General features: G+C 38.5%; 1 protein-coding gene across 1 annotated transcript; it reads left to right on the plus strand.

Moving 5' to 3' along the window:
* The first annotated feature begins 1,720 nt into the window (after positions 1 to 1,720).
* ALDH8A1 (aldehyde dehydrogenase 8 family member A1) lies at positions 1,721 to 13,184 on the plus strand. Its single transcript, XM_026705533.2, has 7 exons — positions 1,721 to 1,988; positions 4,239 to 4,386; positions 5,543 to 5,698; positions 8,916 to 9,065; positions 9,691 to 9,947; positions 10,892 to 11,053; positions 12,357 to 13,184. Exons 1-7 carry the CDS (start codon positions 1,851 to 1,853, stop codon positions 12,819 to 12,821), a joined length of 1,476 nt encoding a protein of 491 aa, XP_026561318.1. The 5' UTR covers positions 1,721 to 1,850; the 3' UTR covers positions 12,822 to 13,184.
* The last annotated feature ends 8,315 nt before the right edge of the window (positions 13,185 to 21,499 follow it).

Here is a 21,499-nt window from a genome sequence, read left to right on the forward strand (position 1 = left end):
ACTAAAGTCTACAAAGAGGACCCTTGCATAGGTATTTGGAGATTCAAGGTATTGTAGGGTGTAATGCAGAGCCACATTAACAGCATCATCTGTCAATCTATTTGCTTGGCATGCAAATTGCATAGAATCTAACAGCGGATCCATTATATTTTTCAAGTGGGAAAGCACTAGCCTTTCAAAGATTTTCATAACTACAGATGTTAGAGCAACTGGTCTATAGTCATTCAGTTCCTTGATGAAAGGCTTCTTTGGCACTGGGATGATAGTAGAGCATTTGAAGCAAGAAGGAACATAGCACACCTCTAGTGATCTATTGAAGATTTGGGTGAAGATGGGGGTCAATTGGTCAGCACAGACTTTTAAGCAAGGAGTTATCTTGTCTGGCCCTGGTGTTTTCCTGGCTTTTGTCTATGAAATAGATCTTGCACTTCTTTTTCTGTGATCACCAGAGGTTGTGAACCCAACTGGTTGGGTTGTAGGAGGCTGTTGTTGGTGTGTTTGAGATGGGGTTTGTGGATATAGGTGGCTGTAGTTTCCTTTCAAACTTGCAGTAAAACACATTCAGGTCATCTGCTAGTTGTTGATTTCCCTCTGCCTGGGAAAGAGGTTTGCTGTAGTCAGTGCTGTTTTCCACATGTTTGCTGGTTTATTTGTTGAGAACTGATTCCCTAACTTTTCAGAGTAGCTTCTTTGTGCTGCTCTGATCTTTCTTGTTAATATGTTTCTGGCCTGATTGTATAACATTCTGTCACCTTTTCTGTAGGCTTCCTCTTTGGAACAACCTAGCTGCTTAAGTTTAGCTATGAACCAAGGTTTATTGTTACTATATATTTGCAGGTTCCTTGTTGGTACACATAAGTCTTCACAGAAGCCGACATGATGTTACAGTATCTGTGAGCTCATCTAGGTCTGCAGAGGTATCTTCAAAACCATTCCAATCAGTGCAATCAAGGCAAGCCTGGAGCTTCAGCTTTGCCTCATCAGACCAAGTACTCACTGATTTAATTATTGGTTTCATGATTTTAAGTCTTTGTTTGTAGGAAGGTACAAGGTGAATAATGCAGTGATCAGAGTGTCCCACAGCTGCTTGTGGTAAAGACCTATAAGCATTTTTTACTGTTGTATAGCAATGGTCTAAAGTATTTTTGCCTCTGGTGGGACAATTTACACGCTGGGAATATTTTGGGAGCTCTTTCCTTAGTAGTGCGTATATGTACACCTGTGAGTATGTATGAAGGAGGGAGAAAGCAGGAATAATTAAATAAATATTGGAAATTGGAAATCATTCTGTATCTACTGTAATCAAAGCTTCTAAGTATACTTTATGTCTGCCTTGAACTATAGTAGGTTGCCATTGACACTTCACTTTTATTTTATTTTTCACACTTCATTGATAAATTGCATTATGTCCTAGAAATGCTTGGAAGGAATTAAACAACAACAATAATCTTATCCATTTTTCCTGGGTACAGTTTAGTTTTACCCACACCACATCATGTGTTACAGTGCAATAAACAAGCATAGTAAAAATGAAATAAATCCTCAAAATTACTGCCAGCATTAAGGTTGAAGTGGAATCCTCCCAGAACATTACAAAATGTGACAATGAATTCAAAGTGATTATATTTATAATGTCATTTTTATGAAGCAAATAATACTATATTGATGAAATTATTTCTGCAATGTTTTCATCATAGTACATTTGGCTTAGACTATGGACGAGAGTCAGTTTTTGATCAGCCAAGGAATTGTTGCCACAAGGGGAGGAGTTGAAGCCGGCAAATAAAGAAGTATGCTCTACAAAACCACAAACTTAGAAACAGGGCTTGGAGAGTGCAAACTGAGTTGCAATGACCCCTTCACAGACTCACTTGATTTTGGAGAACTATATCGGAGGCCAGTTTGTGCCATGTTCCTCATATCTAGATTCTTATGATCCATCAATTGGTGAAGTATATTGCAAAGTACCCGATAGCGGCAGGGAAGAGGTGAGTTCCTACAGCAATTTATATTCAACTTTTTCATGGTTTTGTAAAGTTGTACAAAAAGATTGCATGAGGTGTTTGTAATAATTGTGAACATAAATTATCCTGAAATATTGGCAGGTTTTAATGTTATATTGAATTATATATTTTTTGCCTATGGGAGATGGTAAGGCTGTATTTCAGCATAATAACACAGTGTCGTATCAGCGGCTATAGCCCTAGATCAGCAGCTCAAAGTTCAATGCCATTTCCTTTGAAATATATCTCTTATGTGGCAGAGTGGGAATTGTGTCAAACTTCAAGGCAAAATGAAAAGAAAAAAAATATTTATAGCTTTCCTTATTGGCTGCTTAATTCCTTCAAGAGGCCCAATCAAAATAATAATTGTATGATCTAATGACTGAGGTTGGAAATAAAATACTATCTACACTTTTACAACTTTAACTTTGACCTTTAGCATTCAATTCCAGTCAATCAAATGTTTGCTTAAGTATAGAAAAATAGTGGTTGAAGTATAACTAGCATTTCTCCCCAAACTTACACTGTGGAGCTTTGTCCTCTTATAACTTATTTTCCTATGCAAACAGAAAATGGACTGTATATTAGATACATAGAAAAAATCATTTAAAGAATAATCTTGATTACTCATTTAATATTGTAGTCAGCAGGACAAGAAAGCGGGCAATTTGATTTTAGGCTTCTTGGGGTATCTGATACATTTCACCCCAGCACTGTATTTAAACTGTATTTAAACTTTGAATCAAATATCAAAGGCAAGATGAGGACAAAGAAAGCAAGACCAGGTCAAGCATAAAATTTGAATTAATTGGAATCCAGTTAAATAATTAAATTGATGTATTATAATTAAATTCATGGTATTGTAAGATAGGGAGGGAGAGATCAGCTTTGGGAAAGGACATGTGCTAGGCATGAATGCAAGCAGGTGTAGCACATTGAATGCTACCATAACCTGCACAGAGAATTTCAGTTACTGATTAGTTTAAAAATGTAAGTCTGTAATAGGGCCTTACTTAAAATGAAAGACATTGTGACAATTTTGCAGAATTCTGCAGGAGCAATAGCTCAACAGTGCTGCCTAGTGGCTGTAGTACTGAATGTTAAATTGGAAAGTAAACAAGGAAAAAATACCAAACGAGAACAAACATTCTCCTTTGGATAATAAAAAAACACAAATACATGTATCTATATGAGTCTATATCTCATTTGGTATGCCTTACCTTCTAATTCAAATACAATTGGCATAACCTGAACAGAGCTGTTCAGTTTCTACCTTTTAACCATCATACATTTAGATCAGTGATGGCAAACCTATGACTTATGTCAAAGGTGACGACGGATCACCACACTTTGGCTGACACACCAGTGTTAACCAACACCCAACAACTATTCTTGACAGCATACCCCACTATCAGTTTTGGAGATTGTGGAGGCCACATGGAATGGGGTGTCTCTCATGGCCTCCTGATCCTCTGAAAGTTATGTGAGAGAGCTATGCTTTTGTGTGGCCTTTAGAGTCTCCAAAAATCATGTGAAAATAGGCCATTCTTTAGTGTGGTTTTTGGAGGCTTCTGAGGCTATGGAAGAGCATTCTCCAAAGCTGCTTCAAGACTAAAGGCCTTATGTGGCCTAGAGCAACCTCAGGTAGGTGGTAGGGACCTGTCAACAAAAAGGAAGCACTGCCTGAAGGTAGGGAATGCACGGTGGCACTGGGCTGTGGAGGTAATCACGCCTTGGGGAACAGAGCGACAGCTTTGTTGAATGGCAGCAGCGGCACTAGGTCTAAAGTTGAAGCTGAGGCCTTTAGGCTCAGTCATCGTACTGTCACTGAGCGTTGCTGTTCAGTGTGGCTTAAATGGGGGGTGGGGGGAGATACAGAATTGTTTCTCTTGTTTGGAGAGGAGCGGGCAATGCCATTAGGGTCCCCTTAGGTATCTTCCAAATTTTTGACATGCCAAGCCCAAAAAGTTCACCATCACTGGTCTAGATCAAGCTTGCCCAGGAGATGGACATTATTCTGTACTGCAATTGATCAGAATGACAAAAATTCTTTCAGCTTATTAATAAGGATTGTTACTGATTTTTACCTAACCCAGGATGACATAGCAGTGAATCTGAATTCTGTTCTCTAAGAAAGCGGCATTTGTTTTCTGCTTTCTCTTCATTTCTGTTAACATCTAGCATCAAACAGGCTTTTGCTCATGCAAACATGTGTTTACCGATTGCATTTTTAAGGTGGAAGCTGCTGTCAAAGCTGCCCAAAATGCTTTCCCAGGATGGTCTGCGAAAAGTCCACAGGAAAGGTCAAAAATAATGAGCAAGCTAGCAGACCTTATTGAGGAAAACCTGGAGTCATTTGCGCAAGCAGAATCAAAAGATCAAGGTAAAGGAGAAAACCTGTTGACTTCTGCTCCTAGCGATAACTGGTTAAGAACATAATAGCAGCTCTCAGCACCAATATCTAATAGGATCAAGAATCCCTTAAACTGAGGCACACCCCAAATTAAATCCATATTTTAAGACAAAGGCAATGCTTTAAGAATTAAGGATATATTTCTTGATAGTGACATAAACCCAACCACCAGTGCTGTCTATAAAGTTACAGCCATTTTATTCAATTGTTTTTTTTCTGTAAGAATATAACCAAAATTCTTAACTGACTTTGTAAATAAGACGGAAATTGGTTTTGCTTTTATTTTTAAACGCGAATGTGAGAAAAAGTCAAATTCCAGTTGGTCTATTTAAACAAGGAATAGGCTAGTTGATTGTGTTGTTCATTTAGGGTCAATGAAAATTAGATGCAGTTCAAATCTAGGTAGTCACATGTTACCCATCCCAGATTTACAAAGAACCCTTTAAGATATGTGACCATTTAGATCTGTTGGATTCCATCTAGTTTCCATTGACCCTAGATGAATTACACAAACAACTTGTCTATTCCTTGTCTGAATGGACAAACTGGAATTTCGCTTTCTCACATTCACATTTAAAGATAAAAACAAAACTACTTTCCTTTTTTATTGATTTATCTGGGTTTGAATCATTGTGTCTTTAGCTATGCATTCGGGTGCTGAATTACAACTGTCATTTCTTTTTGATGAGCTCCTTATATTTAATGTAACTGCAGACAGATACAACATGCTGGGAATAATAAAAATTTCTGCATAGACAAAGGTTATTTTAGGGATGTATCTCCTTGTCTGTATTGATGCAGAATTTTTGTTTGTCTTCTATGTGATAGCAGAGAAACTTAAAATCTAAAGATATATTCTCATGGTCAGAGAGACTTACATGGATTTGCCCATAATACTTTAATATCCTCTTGCTTTTCTTATGTTTTTGAAGTTTTACCTTTGAACATTTAGATTGTCTTCACCCCTCCTTAACAACTAGACACCTTTCATTCTTTGCTTAAAAAAAGTTCTTACAAAAACTATTTAGAACCTGAAACCTGTTGAAGCGATTGGTACATTTCAAAAACATTGCAGCAACATCAGCAAGTGGTATAAAACTATTTGGTAAATATCCTTCTGTTCCAGGAAAAACCATTTCTTTTGCCAGAACAGTGGACATACCCCGAGCAGTATACAATTTTCGCTTTTTTTCATCATCTTTCCTTCATAAGACAACAGAATGTACACAGATGGATCACATGGGCTGCATGCACTATACAGAAAGGTCACCAGTAGGAATTGGTAAGTCTTTGTCAAAGAGGTGCAGGTGGTTTTTCAAAAAAAGAAAAATAATCTTTTTAGGACTAGGATAAAGCTAGTAAATTTAGCTTGAGCCTTATTTTATATACAATTGTTGGGATTAGAATATTTTTCTTGTTGCTTTGAACTATATAGCAGAGATACTCAGTTGCATTTGGCCCACAAAATACAGATATCATTGATACCAAAGTATTATTTTTACTATGATAAAAGGGGAAAAATATTAAATATACGATTGGTGCATAACCTTTATTATCTTAAATGAATGAAATGAAATTAGGTTTCATTCTAGCTTTATATACTAGTTTGAGGAATGTAGTCCTTGGCATGCCATTGAAAGGCTTATGTAATCCGTAGTGAGGACCTCATGTGATTGCAATTCCACTTTCCTGCTGGCTTCCCCACTGACTTTGCTTGTGGGAAGCCAGCCGGGAATATGGAAAATTGCAATCATGTGACAGCATCTCGTTCCAATGTTGTAATCATGAGCCAGGTGCCCAAGTATCCAGGTCATGATTATTTTATTTTATTTATTTATTTGATTTGTCAATCACTTACAAGATAATAGGTATAAGTATAAACATGAGTAAGAATACAGGAAATAGGTACGAATAAATGGGGACAATAGGACAGGGATGGTAGGCATGATGGTGCACTTATGCACGCCCCTTACAGACCTCTTAGGAATGGGATGAGGTCAATAGTTTGAGGTTAAAGGAGTGCGGGTTAGAGGATGTAACAACAGAGTCAAGTAGTGCATTCCAGGCATTGACCACTCTGTTGCTGAAGTTGTACTTTCTGCAATCAAGTTTGGAGTGGTTAAGATTGAGTTCGTATCTGTTGTGTGCTCTGGTATTGTTGCGGTTGAAGCTGAAGTACTCATTGACTTGTAGAACATTGTAGCAGATAATTTTGTGTACTATGCTTAAGTCCAACCATAGGCAGCATAGTTCAAGGTTGTCAAAGCCCAAAATCTCAAGCCTGGTGATATAGGGTCTTCTGTTGCAACCAGAGGAGTGTAGTACTCTTCTCGTGAAATACTTCTAGATTCGCTCAATTGTATTAATGTCCCATATACAGGGCAGATTCCAGACTGATGAGCTGTATTCAAGTATTGGTCTAGCAAAAAATTTGTATGCTCTAATTAGCCATTCAATATTTCTGGAGGAGAAGCTTCGTAAGATTAGATTTATAACTCTTAATGCCTTTTTGGCAGTGCTGTTACAGTGAGTTTTGGCGCTTAGGTCATTTGATATGAGTACACCAAGGTCCTTGACAGAGTGAGGAACGTCAACAAGGTAATATCTGCATAACTTGTATTTGGTGTACTGATTTTTTTTACCAATGTGTAGCACAGAGCATTTGTTGGTCGAGATTTGGAGTTCCCATTTGTTTGACCATTCAGACACATAATTAAGGTCGCTTTGAAGGACAATAGCATTTTTGGTGGTGTTGAATAGTTTTACATCATCCGCAAAGAGGATGCAGTTGCTTATAAGGTGATCGCAAAGGTCATTTATATAGAGTATAAAGAGTGTGGGTCCTAGAACGCTGCCTTGGGGGATACCGCTGTTAACTGGAGCAAGATTTGATATAGCGCTCCCTATTTTTACTATTTGTTGCCTGTTTGACAGGAACGCAGTAATCCACTTATGAAGAGATCCGGAAATGCTGTAAGAGTTTAGTTTTAACAGTAGTTTGTCATGTACCACTGAATGAAAGGCTTTGCAGAAGTCTGTGTGAATTGCATCTATAGCTTTACTCTGGTCAAGTAGAGTAGTCCATGTGTTTTTGCAGTGTAGCAGTTGAAGATTGCAGGACATTTTTTTCCTAAAACCAAATTGTTTTTTGGAGAGTAGGTTGTTTTGACTCTAAGTGGAAGGTGATGAATTGGTTAATGATTGATTCCATGACTTTGCACATGACACAACACAGTGAGATTGGTCTGTAGTTTTCAACCTGGCTGGGATCACCTTTTTTGAAGATAGGGATAACCGTAGCTAAGGACCATAGGTTCAGTAAAGAGCTGGTTTTGAATGATATCTCATATATAATGCTTAGGGGTTCTGCAATGGCAGAGGAGAGCTTTTTTAAGAAGTATGCACATAATGCATCAGGGCCAATAGATAGGGATGGTTTTAAGTTACGTTGTGCCTTTTCTACGTTATCTTCTGTAAAGTCAATATGTAGGAGATCATTAAAGTTAGCTGTGGTACGACTAGGAAATGTGGAGCATGAGCCATTGCTGTTTACAAATACAAAGACTGAACCGAAGAATGTGTTGAAGAGGTTGGCCTTCATGGTTTCATCATTGCAGTCTTTTCCATTTGGTCCTTTTAGGAGTGGGGTAGTTCTTGAGTCTTTAAGCTTGGTGTTTACAACATTGTAGAAGGCGCGGGTGGATTTTGTATGTAGGAGGTTTTCCTCCTGCTTGCAGTAATAATTTGTGCATTCTGCCTTTATCTGTCGACATATGGTGTTGTATTGTTTTTAAAGCCTGCTACCTAGCTAGTTTTGTTTTTACGCCGTAGTGGATTTTTTGATTGAAGTTTCCTTATTGTTATTATTGTTATAATAATTGTTATTATTATGTGACTGTAGAGATGCTGCAATGGCCAGAACTCCAAGGTACTGTTGTAAATCCCTTGTCCAACATGGTCTAACTTTGAATGGTCATTGACTAATGGTCATAACCCTAGACTACGTGTAAGTGGTTCTGAGCTGCAAGTATCCAGATGACCACTAGATGTCATCACTCACTTTTCAGTGTCTTTTTTTTCCTGCGGTTTAGTGATCTTCTGGACTTTTATAGCTCAAATCTGGTAGTTCTCTTCTACTATAAAGCACAGCTTGAAAATTTCCATGCCTTTCTCTAACATAGGCAAGTCCATTATAATTAGCTCACTCATTGGAATATAATTAATTGGCAAGGTGCTAATTCTTTTAATAATGAGCCAAACCTGGTATTGGGGGATAGCCTGCTTTGCTCTGTTAGTTATTATTCAACATTTCCAATTACCCATTTCCTTTGCAGACAGTTTGGTACATAGAATGGGTGCTAAAGCAAGAAAATTCTGCAGCTTATATAGAGCTGTCATGCTCTGTTATCTAACTGGTTATCAAAAGAAGGCCATAGATTTCCTATGTATCAAACTTCTTGTTTAAACAGAATTGTTTCTTTTTCCTATCTTTTTGAAAGCTGGATTAATTAGTCCTTGGAATTTGCCACTTTATTTACTGACCTGGAAAATTGCCCCTGCAGTCATGTGTGGAAATACTGTAATTGCCAAACCGAGTGAAATGACATCTGTCACAGCCTGGATGATGTGCAAACTTCTGAATAAAGCAGGTATGCCAGAAAAGTAGCACCAGTGAAATAATTACAGCACTACAATATTAGTGATTCAGGATACAAGTAGGTAACACTTTGATTTCCCAAAAAGCCTATATATCAAATATGTGATCAATGTAATTGATCAATTCATAGCATGATTTAGAACCTGATTGTAATGAAATATGACAATACATTGAAAAGATATCATATCACAGGCAAGGAAGCTCCATCATATATAACCCTTGTGTACTCAGCCTAAAAATAGTTAGGAACATAGTCATCATTTTCTTCTTTTAATGACACGATAATCCCTCGCAGGGTGGAGTCTGGGCAACAGAATGGAGCTAGCAGAGTGTTTTAATGGCCGGATGCCCTTCCTGTCCCCATTGCAGAGTTTTGTTCAGCAGATATATTCACAGTGTGCCCAAAGAGAGAAACTTCTCCCTCTACCTAGGATTGAACTCCCAGCCTCCTGATTAGGAGGCGAGAGTTCCACCTCTAGGCCACTGCATCACTCTAGTTAGGATCCTAGTATTGTATTAAAATACATATGTTTCTGAGTTGCCACTTAAATGGAATGTACTACATAAGCATAGTGTTTGGTCTGTTTATGTGATTTTCCTCCTCTGCTGCCTACGAGGTTTTCCTCCGGGTGTGATAAATGTCGTGTTCGGAAGTGGGTCCAAAGCTGGAGATGCTCTCGTTTCCCATCCGGTGGTATCTCTGATTTCCTTCACTGGGAGTACACTCACTGGCCAGCAAATCATCCAAAGGTCTGCTTTGTACTGTAAGAAGCTTTCCTTGGAGCTAGGAGGCAAAAACCCGGCAATCGTTTTTGAGGATGCCAACTTGGATCAATGCATTCCAGCCACTGTAAAATCCAGTTTTGCTAACCAGGTATAAACAGATAGTCGCTTGCTCATCCCTCCGCTTACGCAAGCTATGCTTCTGGAGTTTGAGAAACTCTGGGAACTCATGACAGATTTTAATATAAAGATCGAGTATAATATTCTGATTCAGGTGATTCATTGTTTTTTACTTATTGAAATTGGGCAACTAATAAATTCCAATAAATGAGGATGACATTTTAAAAGAAAAAAAACCTGACTTAACGTGGCATCTTCTCTCAGTGAATGTTGTTTATTTATTTAGCATGTGACAAGTGAATGTTGTGATAATCCTTTATAATAATGGATGAGTGAGGTCCATTTTCCTATCAGAATTTGTTTTGGAATAACTCTTTCTTGTTCATATCCTCACTGTTTGCCACTCCAAAGAGACTCCCTGCTGCTATTCTATACAGGACACCCCAAAAGATTCAGCATATCAGATCCAGTATAAGAGAATTCACTCACTTACTTTCCTTGTATGGGTTGCCCGTGTCTTTTGTTACTGTTTCTTGGGACTCCTCATATCCTGGACTGGGTACTAGGAGGGGAAGACAGCTAGTTTTTCTGTAGCCTGCCCACTCTTCCTTGGAAATACCAAGATAAAATATGATTTCTCCTCTTGCCTGTTGGGTATGAAAGAAGTAGTCTTAGAAGGAATAAAACGTCCTACTCAACAGTAGTTCCTCTCCACCCAAATGCTCCTTGTTATTTGGTAAAGAGGGATAGGGATGCGAACAACAAACTATATAAGAGTTTGTTTGGCATAATTGTAAGTCTAAAGGGTTATCAATGTACTGTTCTTACTGAAATCTAAAAAACAAATTCTTCTTTCGGTGAACTAAACAGAGTTTCTGATAATAATATATCTTGTAAAGAACTTAAAAAACTATGCTTCAGTGAAATAATGACTCCTTATTGAATTTCTCTCTCATATTTGTTCGATCTTGCCAGGGTGAAATATGCTTATGTACCAGCAGAATATTTGTTCAGAAGAATATTTCTAAAGAATTTTTGAAAAGGTTTGTGGAAGCTGTTAGAAAATGGAAAGTTGGAAATCCTTCAGATCCCACAACTGATATGGGAGCATTGATAAGTAAAGATCATTTAGCAAAGGTAAACAATTTTGAAAATATTTTTAAATTTACTAAATTAGCGGCAAATATGTGTTCTTCCTCATTTGAGAAAGCATCACAATATATGATGATAGAGATTTTCTTATATCTTGGTAATGATTTTTAGATAAAGAACACATCTTGTTTTAAACACTTGTTAAAACACTTGCTTTAAGTTGTTTCAGGCTCAGGGTATTTCCTAAAGCTTCCCCATCAAAATTATTTAACCATTAAGTAATTTTGCCAGTTGTCAAGTTTCCTTATTTTTTTATTGTGCGCACTTAATAAGTAACAATATGACTCACTAAAACATCTCCTTAGTTATGTCAGATTCACTGTTGGGTGCACACAGTTGGAAACAATCTGATATTTCCTCTTACCAACTCATTTCTCAAATATATTGTCAGCAGAATTGAAGAAGACATTTCAGATTCTTCTTCTCTAGCTTCAAATGTGTCTTAAGATTTTTCTATCTTTCTGAATATAATACAGTATTTAAATAACAATGGTACAACAATCACACAATATTCCAATGATAAAACTGCATCGATATTTTCTTGGTATAAGATGGAATATGTGTTTAAATAAATGAATTAAAGTAAACCAACCTTTAAATGATGAATGTTATTTAAAATAGCATGTAAAACCCAAGAACTTAACTAATACATAATGATCTAAGTTTCATATAGTAAATATGTAGGTGTGAGAGAGTGTATTCATATATTTATTTTATTTTATTTATTTGATTTGTCAATTGCTTACAAGATAATAGATATAAGTATAAACATGAGTAAGAATACAGGAAATAGGTACGAATAAATGGGGACAATAGGACAGGGATGGTAGGCATGATGGTGCACTTATGCATGTCCCTTACAGACCTTTTAGGAATGGGGTGAGGTCAATAGTGGTTAATTTGAGGTTAAAGGAGTGGGGGTTAGAGGATGTAACAACAGAGTCAGGTAGTGCATTCCAGGCATTGACCATTCTGTTGCTGAAGTCGTACTTTCTGCAATCCAGTTTGAAGTGGTTTACATTGAGTTTGTATCTGTTGTGTGCTCCTGTATTGTTGTGGTTGAAGCTGAAGTAGTCATTGACTGGTAGGACATTGTAGCAGATAATTTTGTGTGCTACACTTAAGTCTAACCGTAGGTGGCATAGTTCAAGATTGTCCAAACCCAAAATCTCAAGCCTGGTGATATAGGGCATATATATTGGTCTTTCATTTCCTTATTGTTATTAACAATTAGAAATGACTGTTGTCTTTAAATATGCTTCTTGTTTTGTTGTTTTGCTCCTATTAGGTAAAGAAATATATCCAGCAGGCTCGGGCAGAAGGGGCCAAGATCCTTTGTGGAGAGGGAATAGACTCATTGGATCTTCCTCCAAGAAACCAAAAAGGCTATTTCTTGCCTCCCACAGTTATCACAGAAATTGATGATGATTCTTGCTGCATTCAGGATGAGATCTTTGGTCCGGTAGCTTGTGTAATGGTGTTTGACACAGAAGAGGAAGTGATTAGGAGAGCCAATGGAGTCAAATATGGCCTGGCAGCCACGGTCTGGTCAAACAATGTGGGCCGGATTCATCGTGTTGCTAAAAGTCTCCAGTCTGGATTGGTGTGGACCAATTGTTGGCTTATCAGAGATCTGAATTTGCCCTTTGGGGGAATGAAAGCCTCTGGGATAGGTAGAGAGGGAGCTAAGGATTCGTATGAATTTTTCACTGAGGTGAAAACAGTTACCATAAAATATACTGATGTGAACTGATAGGAAGTAATTCATGCCATAAGTCTGTGTGTGTTGCTTTGTCTCTCTTGATATATTGAAAAAAATGATGGTCATGGTTTATACCTGTATGTCTGCTAAGTGTACTAGAGAAAGGGTCATATGAAAATAATTATATGAGACTTTACAGCTGGAAAATATATGGTAGTCTGTCTTAGCTTTGTTCTAAGTTCAAAAGAGCAGATGAGTTTTATCTGGCTTAGCATGCTGTTTCCACAACAACCAACTAGATACTGATGGGAACTTAAGCAAGACATCCCCCTTCTCACTTGTATTCTTCAATAACTGTTTTGAGAACCATGCTGTCTTTGAAAATAAAGTTAAAATATGGTGCCATAAACAGAATTGTTGACCATGTTTAAATTCAGTGGTGGGATTCAAATTTTTTTACTACCTTCTGTGGTGTGGCTTGGTGGGAGTGGCGTGGCTTGGTGGGCATGGTGTGGCTTGGTGGGCGTGGCAGGGGAAGGATAGCACAAAATCCCATTCCCTCCCTACCACACTAACCTGCTTTCCAGCTCCGTTCTCCTGTACAGGGTGACAAAAGAAGACTCAGCCGATTAGCTGGGACTCAAGAAGCAGAGAATAGATGGGGGCGGAGCCAATCAGAGGTGGTATTTGCTGGTTCCCCGAACTATTCAAAATTTCCTCTACTGGTTCCCCAGAACTGGTCAGAACCTGCTGAGCACCACCTCTGCTTAAACTGAATATTCGTCTTCACTGCATAATTCAAACTATACTATCCAGCTTTCCCCACAATCTGTCCTACCTTATTTAACTTGGATAATTTTAGTAGACCTTTCCAGAGTCTATTCTAGAGTCACAGATGATCACATGATCCCTGGGAAACCACAACCATCATAAATATGAATCAGTTGCCAAGTATCCAAATTTTAATCACGTGACCACGGGGATGCTGCAATGATTCTGAGTGTGCAAAACTGTCATAAGTCCCTTTTTTTCAATGCTGTTGTAACTGTGAACGGTCACTAAACAAACTATTGTAAACCGAGAGCAGACTGCATAACATTTTCTACAGCAGCCACCCACAGGAATGAAATGAAATTTTCACAGGGCTGTCTTATACAGTCTTGAGATCTCTCTTCTAACCTGTAAGGAAAAACCCTTTTTAGGGCCATTTGTAGGGAAGATAAGGGATGAGTGAAGAAAGAGGGAATGGAAGCATGTTGAAAGAGAAAAGACCCTTAATGAATATAGTGTCAATTGAACATGCCCTCTACGTCCATTAAGAGCAGCAAAATGCATTAATGACATATGCACAGGCACACATAGATTTGGTTAAAGCAACCTTCTGTTTTGAGAAGATAAAAGTAAATTTGCTTTAGGGTTGGGGAAACCTTACAACTTAATCATGGAGGGTAAAGAGATTCATTACAACAGACAGTTTAATAATAGCAAAATCTAGAATTTTTAACAGCTTTTTCAACAACTGTCTTATCCAACAAAATTGCATAACCATCACGAGGTTTAATAGTTTTATGTCAAGCTGATGAGTCAATTCATCTCTTAATTCCTACAGATGGAAATTAATGCCAGTCTGATTATTCAGTTATTGCCAGTTGATTCCCAGTGTCCTGATTCTTGACATGTACACATTCATACAAAGATTTCAACTCAATGTATCTAGGTCTTTGCTCAAAACAATGCCAGTATTTTTAATACTCATGTTTTGGTTTAAATTCGTTGTTTTCAGAAGTGAAATTGATTTAAACAAGATAATCTTTAAATGAAATATATGGGAAACTGGTGAAGTTAAGCAATTACATCCAGTAAATTATTGGTATGCACATGAGGAGAAATTAAAAGAATGAAATTTCCTACAAAATTCCTACAGACTAAGGGACTGCATTTTAATACAAACTAATGTATACTTCCTGAGGTAAGACATGAATTAGAACTGACATTGCCAATTGCATATTTTGAAATGTTTACACATAATTCACATACTGAGTAAACTGGTTGCCCAATACTATATTATTTGAACTAATAAACATAACTTTAAAAAGAATTATAGAAGGCAAAATGGATATGTTATCTGTATTTCAAACTAGTATCATCCAGTCTGGATCCATCCAGGGAATGGAAGTTTCTCTTTTCATAGCATCATAGGGTTGGATGGACTTCCAAAGATCATTTACCACATCTAGAGATAACTAAGAGTCACTTTGTGGTGAGTTGGGGGCAAACCAATTTAATAAATTTAATATTATTAGTAAAAAACTATTCATAAGAGTACGTGGGGTGCAAAAAAAGATCTAGACCGCTAGAGGGCACCTGTTTCTATTTCCTACCATCCGGTGACTGAAGAGTTTTGCGAGCTATGACTCAGTTTTCCCTCAATTTTCCTGACAGAGTGCTAGCTAGGTTCTACTTAATTCTCTCTAAATTTGTCTCATCAATGATAATGCAGAAAGAATGATCTTTATAGTTGAACTTTTCTTTAGAGGGAGGTTTTAGTCAACTATATAGAGTTGACTAAATGTACTATATGGAGACATTGATAAATTAATTTCATTGGAAATGTCACATCTCTATTACTGGCTATCCAGATAGGATTGGGGGTGGGTGAAGATTCTTTCATGGAAAATGTTGACCTAAAGTTGTGATATCACCTAGCCACGGGTTGAGGATTGCAGAGTTTTCTGATCATGTGTCTTTTGTGTAATTTTTTTTAAAAAAATCATTGGAGATTGTTCCTTACAGAGAAGGTTGCTATTTTTACTTATTGTTTTATTCTTTTGATCTTGCTTTTTTGATTTGCAAGTTGTTTTGCAGTAACATTATCAGGCCAGGAAAATAAGTTATGTTCCTTTTTATTTATGTTGTCAGGAGAAGCTGTCTCATCTTGTGCCCTCTCTGGCCCCTCTTTCCCAGAACAGTCTCACCGAGCTAAACATCAATTGTGTTTTTGTGGCAGCTGTCAGATAAGAAGAGCTGCACCCTTTCCTGAGGATGTGTCCCCTTTCCCTCCTGTCATTCCCACTCTAGAAAGACCAGTTCAGGTTCATGGTCTTGCTGAGGCATTTGGAAAAATAAAGACCTTCCCTGCTTTATTTTTATTGCCCTTTTTAATAAATCCTATGAGCCTGAGCAATTGTTCTTAAAATAAAAGAACCTTCCAATTGTCCGTGAACGCTATCATTCCAGTGGAAATGATGTGTGAGGGTTGTTTTTTTTTTTTTTTAATGGTCTTGGCTCTTGGCAGCCTTTTCCTCCTAACTTGTGTTGCGCTCCACTGAACTGCAGTTGCCAGGAAAAAGTGATCCGAGATGGGGTGGAGAGTGAAATCAGCCGTGTGATATAGTGAGAAAGGAAATACAGTTCAAATGATGGACATTTATGGGAATGATTCACAGTTAGTGCTGAAGACATTTTGGAAGCAGGTATGTGTCCCTTGAAAATGTTGTTAAGGCCGTTGGTTTTAAAGTGAATTTGTTTTGGGGGAAAGTACAGGTAGTCCTCGACTTATGACTACTTATCGAGCCCAACATTGCTGTTGCTAAGTAAGACAATTGTTAAGTGAGTTTTGCTCACCTTTTTTGGCAGAACTGTTTTAACTTTGAACAGTCACCAAACAAGTTGTAAGATAAGGACTGCCTATGTATGCATAATTTTTAAAATGAGAAGTGGATATGTTACTCTTCAACTACTTGGTTAGGCCCAGACCTGCAAATCCACACCAATGAAGCTGGAATGGCTCCACAATTAAAAAAGAACTCTTGAGCTTCAAGCAACAATGCGTTTGTGTTTATCAATTCTAGATGTCCTCAGTCGCTGTCAGGATTCCAGCAATTGCCCTAATTAAATCATGATTCTCGAGCCAAACTTCAACCAACTTCAAAGGATTTATTAGAGGCGACATACTGGCACTGCCCTGTATGAAGCCAACTCTGGCATGCATAATTTACACTCACCTGTGACCCTGTTTCCCTCCTCCCCCTGGGTGTCTCATAAGTCAGATTCTCCAATTGAGCATGTTAATGGACTGGATGTCATCATTCACGTTCTCCAATTAAATATATTCACGGGCCAAAGCTCTGGCAGTTTAGTTACAATCTTTTAAAGATAAGTGTTGGAATGTACGTTTGATTTCAAACTGCTGCACTGCTCTTCCGGATTTCCCCCCCCCTCCCCCCCGGTTTTATGGCAACTACTAAAACAGGCATAGTCTCTCAAGGATATTTGAATTTTCACAAGCCACATATTTTTTTTTTGCTGAGAAAATGAGATGAATTCCCCAGCCAACATTATGATTGCAATGCTGTCTCTGGAATGTAATTCTCAGAGTGCCATGGTTATCTCTAGGAAAGTGGCATGATGACCCTAGAGAAACTATAAATATCTCCTCAAATTAGAGTCCATCCACAGAACAGCTTTGTCCTGTTGAGAAGATACATGACTTACTATTTACCAAGGAGATGTCCTCTCTATGTTGCCTCTATATCTTTCTCAACCCATTGCTAAGACAGTTCCCGATGTTCTGATGTGGAAATAATGGCTTTCTATGTTATGCTGGCATAAGGTATTTCACATGCACATTTAAGCAATTGATCCAGGTGATCTGTGTCCCACAGCAGAAAAAAATATTTGAAACCACTTTCTTCTGTCTGGTCATCAGTTTCCGTGCCTGTTCTGCAGCATGGTTTGGCAGTGAGGAACTTTTTGGTTCTTTTTTATGGGTCAATTGACCAACTGATTTAAAACTGGTCATTGTCTCAGCTGACAGACCATGTAATATAAAGTATCTGACAAATGGATACTCCCATACCACCCCTGCTCTTGAATAACATAGAATCATAGAATTATTAAATCATAGGGATGGAAGGGACCTGAACATTTTCTATTCTAACCCCTGCCTAAGTTTGGAGTCCCTACATTTGTCCCAACCTGACAAATGGTTGTCTAATCTTTTCTTGAAAACCTCCAGTGATGGAGCAACCCAGCACATGTGCACACATGCCGACTGCCTATTATGGAAGTCGAGCTGTGTTGTGCAACTTGTACTTGACTCACGGCTTGTGCGGCCAGGTTGTGAATAGGCCATGGTCCAGGAGTGGGCCATGGACTGAGGATTGGGGACCTTTGCTCTAGAACACATTCTGTGCAGCAAATTAGTGCTTTGATATTGTGGAATACAGCTGCTGTGTAGGATCAGCAGCATAGAATAATCCCACCTCCCAAATGTGCCTCGAGGGAAGGTAAGATGTGCATCAAAGTTTAGGATTGCTCTGATATGAAGGAAATTGCAAAAAACAGTGGGTGGATGAGTCCTCAATTTACTCATTGCTAAATGGTTCTAAAATTTACTGTTGAGTGAATATATAAATTATTTGAAAATACTGTTTCCAATAGGAGAGAATATACATAGTTCTCAGTTGAATTTGGAAGTCAGAACAAGAATGACTCAAGTAAAGATGACTTCCCAGGGAAAATTAGCTGCTCTCAAATACAACAGATCTTTGCTTCCCCCATTTTTAACAACCGGATGTGGAATTGTATTGTACAACTGGAGGATTATTTATATCCTCCTCTGAATAGCACATTTGTTTCCTTAAAAATTATCAGGTGTGAAATTGGCTATTTTAGGAATTCTTTATGAGGTTCTAAATATAGCACTTCAAAAGGGTGGCTTAAATTTCACTGATGATAGATCAGTAAAGGGCAAAGACAAGCTGTGGAATTTCATGTCCATCCTTTGCTTTATAATAAATAGTAGTGCACACAGCACAGTATTTTTTTTTAATTGCTTCCCTTTTTCACCACTCTAGTTATAACTCTTTAACTTCCATTATTGGAATTTTTGCATAGCACATAAAAAGAGTTGACTGAAGGAGAACAAAATGTTAAAGTTCAGAGTGTTCCAGTGCAAAGATTTGCCAGTCAATCCCTAGTTCAAATTATTCCATTCCATTGTCATCCTACAATTGATTTTCTTATCCCCACAAGCACCTGATGACTTTCTGTCAGATTTCTCATAAAATGGCTGCCATGGAAAGGACCATTTGTCCACCAGTCACAAAACATCCATTTATCAAAAGGCAAGCAATGAGAATAAGTCTCATTGACCGTCAATAAGGTGTAGGAGGTTAGACTTAGCAGCTAGTGGTGTGTACAAATTCAACAAGCCAGGCTGAGAATACCTACTGTGGAAGAACATTTTCACAAGTACCATTCAACATGAACAGCCACTTCCCAGCGAAGAACTTAAATTTCCGTTGGCATGGCTAGGACCACGATCTAGTTACATGGTGAAACACATTTACACAGGGATACTTAATGACCCAGGCACTGCTCTAAAACGAGCATAGAATGCTTTGGACCAGAAATATGGTAAGGACACATTGATGGAATACTCACTCCTAGAATGACTTAACAGTTTCCTGTGTATTGCCATCCATGAAACCCAAAGACTGGAGGAATTCTCCAACATCCTTACGGAGCTGCGAACAGCCAAAGAATGTTCTAACTTACCAGGACTGGCTTGCCTTGATTTCTTCATAACTCAAGAAGCAATCATCAGCAAACTCCCAAAAGAAATATTGGAATGATGGATTGTTTTGTCTGATGCCTTTCTGGCCACAAACCGCAAAAAAGAACCACCCTTTGCCCTTCTCCAAGAATGTATTCTCCGGCAAACTGAGTCCTGCAACAGCTTTAGAAACCGTCGCCTCAGATATAGATTTTACCCAACTAACAAAGAACACAACCAAAACACTGTATCTCTCCAGAGTCTACTGCACATCACTACAGATCATCACCATGCAACCTCCTCCATAAACAGTTCGGGAGAGGACTCATCAGACACAACCCAATTTAGATCTCCAACTACAAAGAGAGTTGACCTTTGTCCTTTGCACAACACTCGACACTCACTGAACAGGTGCCAGGGGTTTGCAGCAAAATCCCTGACCCAAAGGAAAGAGTTGTTATAGGATTCAGATTCTGCTACAAGTGTTGCTAATCTTTTAAACATGCACCCAAGGCTGCACAGCCAGGGTTCAATGCGATTTATGCAACAGTAATGAGCACCCAACCGCTCTGCATCCAGACTCTGAGCCACTGCAGCAGACAACTCCTAACCCTCCTTTGAACAAGGAGCCTCAGTGTGCTGCGAAAGCAAACTAGGCACCTCAGCCTGCCACGAAAGCACAATTGGAGCCAGTGGTGAGTGTCAACTGCACATTAGTGTGCGATAACACACCAGCTCCTCGCTCGTGTCATCAGATCTGCTTAGCCAAAGTCTACCCCAATGGATGCCCAGAAGAAGCGGTGATATATGGAATCCTAGATCCTCAGAGCAATCGCTCACTAGCCAGGTCTGCATTCTTCGACCTCTTTGATGTTCAGAAGGAAGAAGTGCACTTCACGATATCTATGTGCACTGCACCAAGACACACGATGGGCAGGAGAGCTACTGGACGCTGTATAGAGTCATTAGATGGAACTTCCCAGTTCCTACTGCCGCCCATGTTGGAATGGGACAGGATACCAGATGACCGCAGCCACATTTCAACACCAGAGGTAGCTACCAACATACCTCACCTGAAGCATATAGCCCATCACTTTCCTGCCCTAGATCCTGAAGCCAAGGTTTTGCTCTTGCTGGGAATAGATAGTCTTGTACAAAGCAGATAAATAAACTCCACAAAGCATCCATACAAAGTCTTTTTTATTGGTTCATCAGGCATCCTCATTAACTCACAGTTATGATGAGATTCTTCTTAATTTCCAATCCTTTGCATATCTGTCTTTATAGGTAAAAAGATGGTTATCTCTTTCATCCCATATCGTAGAAGCAGGGGGTAGAGATGCTACGATGAAGCTCTGTTCAGGCAAGAACGAAGAAACCTCCTCCAACCCACCAAGGGTCAATTCAGTGACCAATCAGGGTTACAGATGTGGCCACATGACATGAACTACATTTCCCAGGATACCTTAAGTACATTTACTATGATGCATTCTCTTAAGGGGACAGCACTCAATTCCTAACTAACTACCACAAATCCCATTAACTCTAAACTGTCTGGACAGCACAAGACTGCTCCCTGACTTTCTTTCCTTTACCCCTGTCCCCTTCCCAGTTGCTTACTACATTAGAGCCATGATGGTGCAGGCTCAAAGTTGGCTCAGCCTTCCATACTTCTGAGATCAGTAAAACGAGTGCCCAGATTGTTGGGGGCAATATGCTGATTCTGTAAACTGTTTAGAGAGGGCTATGAAGCACTGTGAAGCAGTATATAAGTCTAAGTGCTTATATATTGTTATTAGCTCACTTTGGAAGTTTGGATGGGTTGGGAAGGCATAACCAAACAAAGCAATCATACTGCAATTATTCAAATTATTATATTTCTTACACATGCAGTGGAGTTGATATAGAACCTAAAGCTATTGAGTAAATAGATATAAGCCTAGCAGTCTGTTTTGTAGTATAGTTGTTTCCCAGAGTTATTACCTCTCACACATGAAACAAGATGTCAAGTCCACTCAGAAGCTGCAAAGCTGAATTGGTATTTGAACTCAGATCCCTTAATTCAGTCCTCGGGCTTCAAGCTTGTTTCCCAGTAATTAAATGAACAACAATATACTTCAGTTTCACATACTTTGTTAAGTCATACTATAGTTTACTAACACTACAGGGG

This window comes from Pseudonaja textilis, chromosome 1 (assembly GCF_049901715.1).
Source record: "Pseudonaja textilis isolate UNSWEBS1 chromosome 1, rPseTex1.2, whole genome shotgun sequence".
In the NCBI taxonomy this organism is placed as follows: Eukaryota; Metazoa; Chordata; class Lepidosauria; order Squamata; family Elapidae; genus Pseudonaja; species Pseudonaja textilis.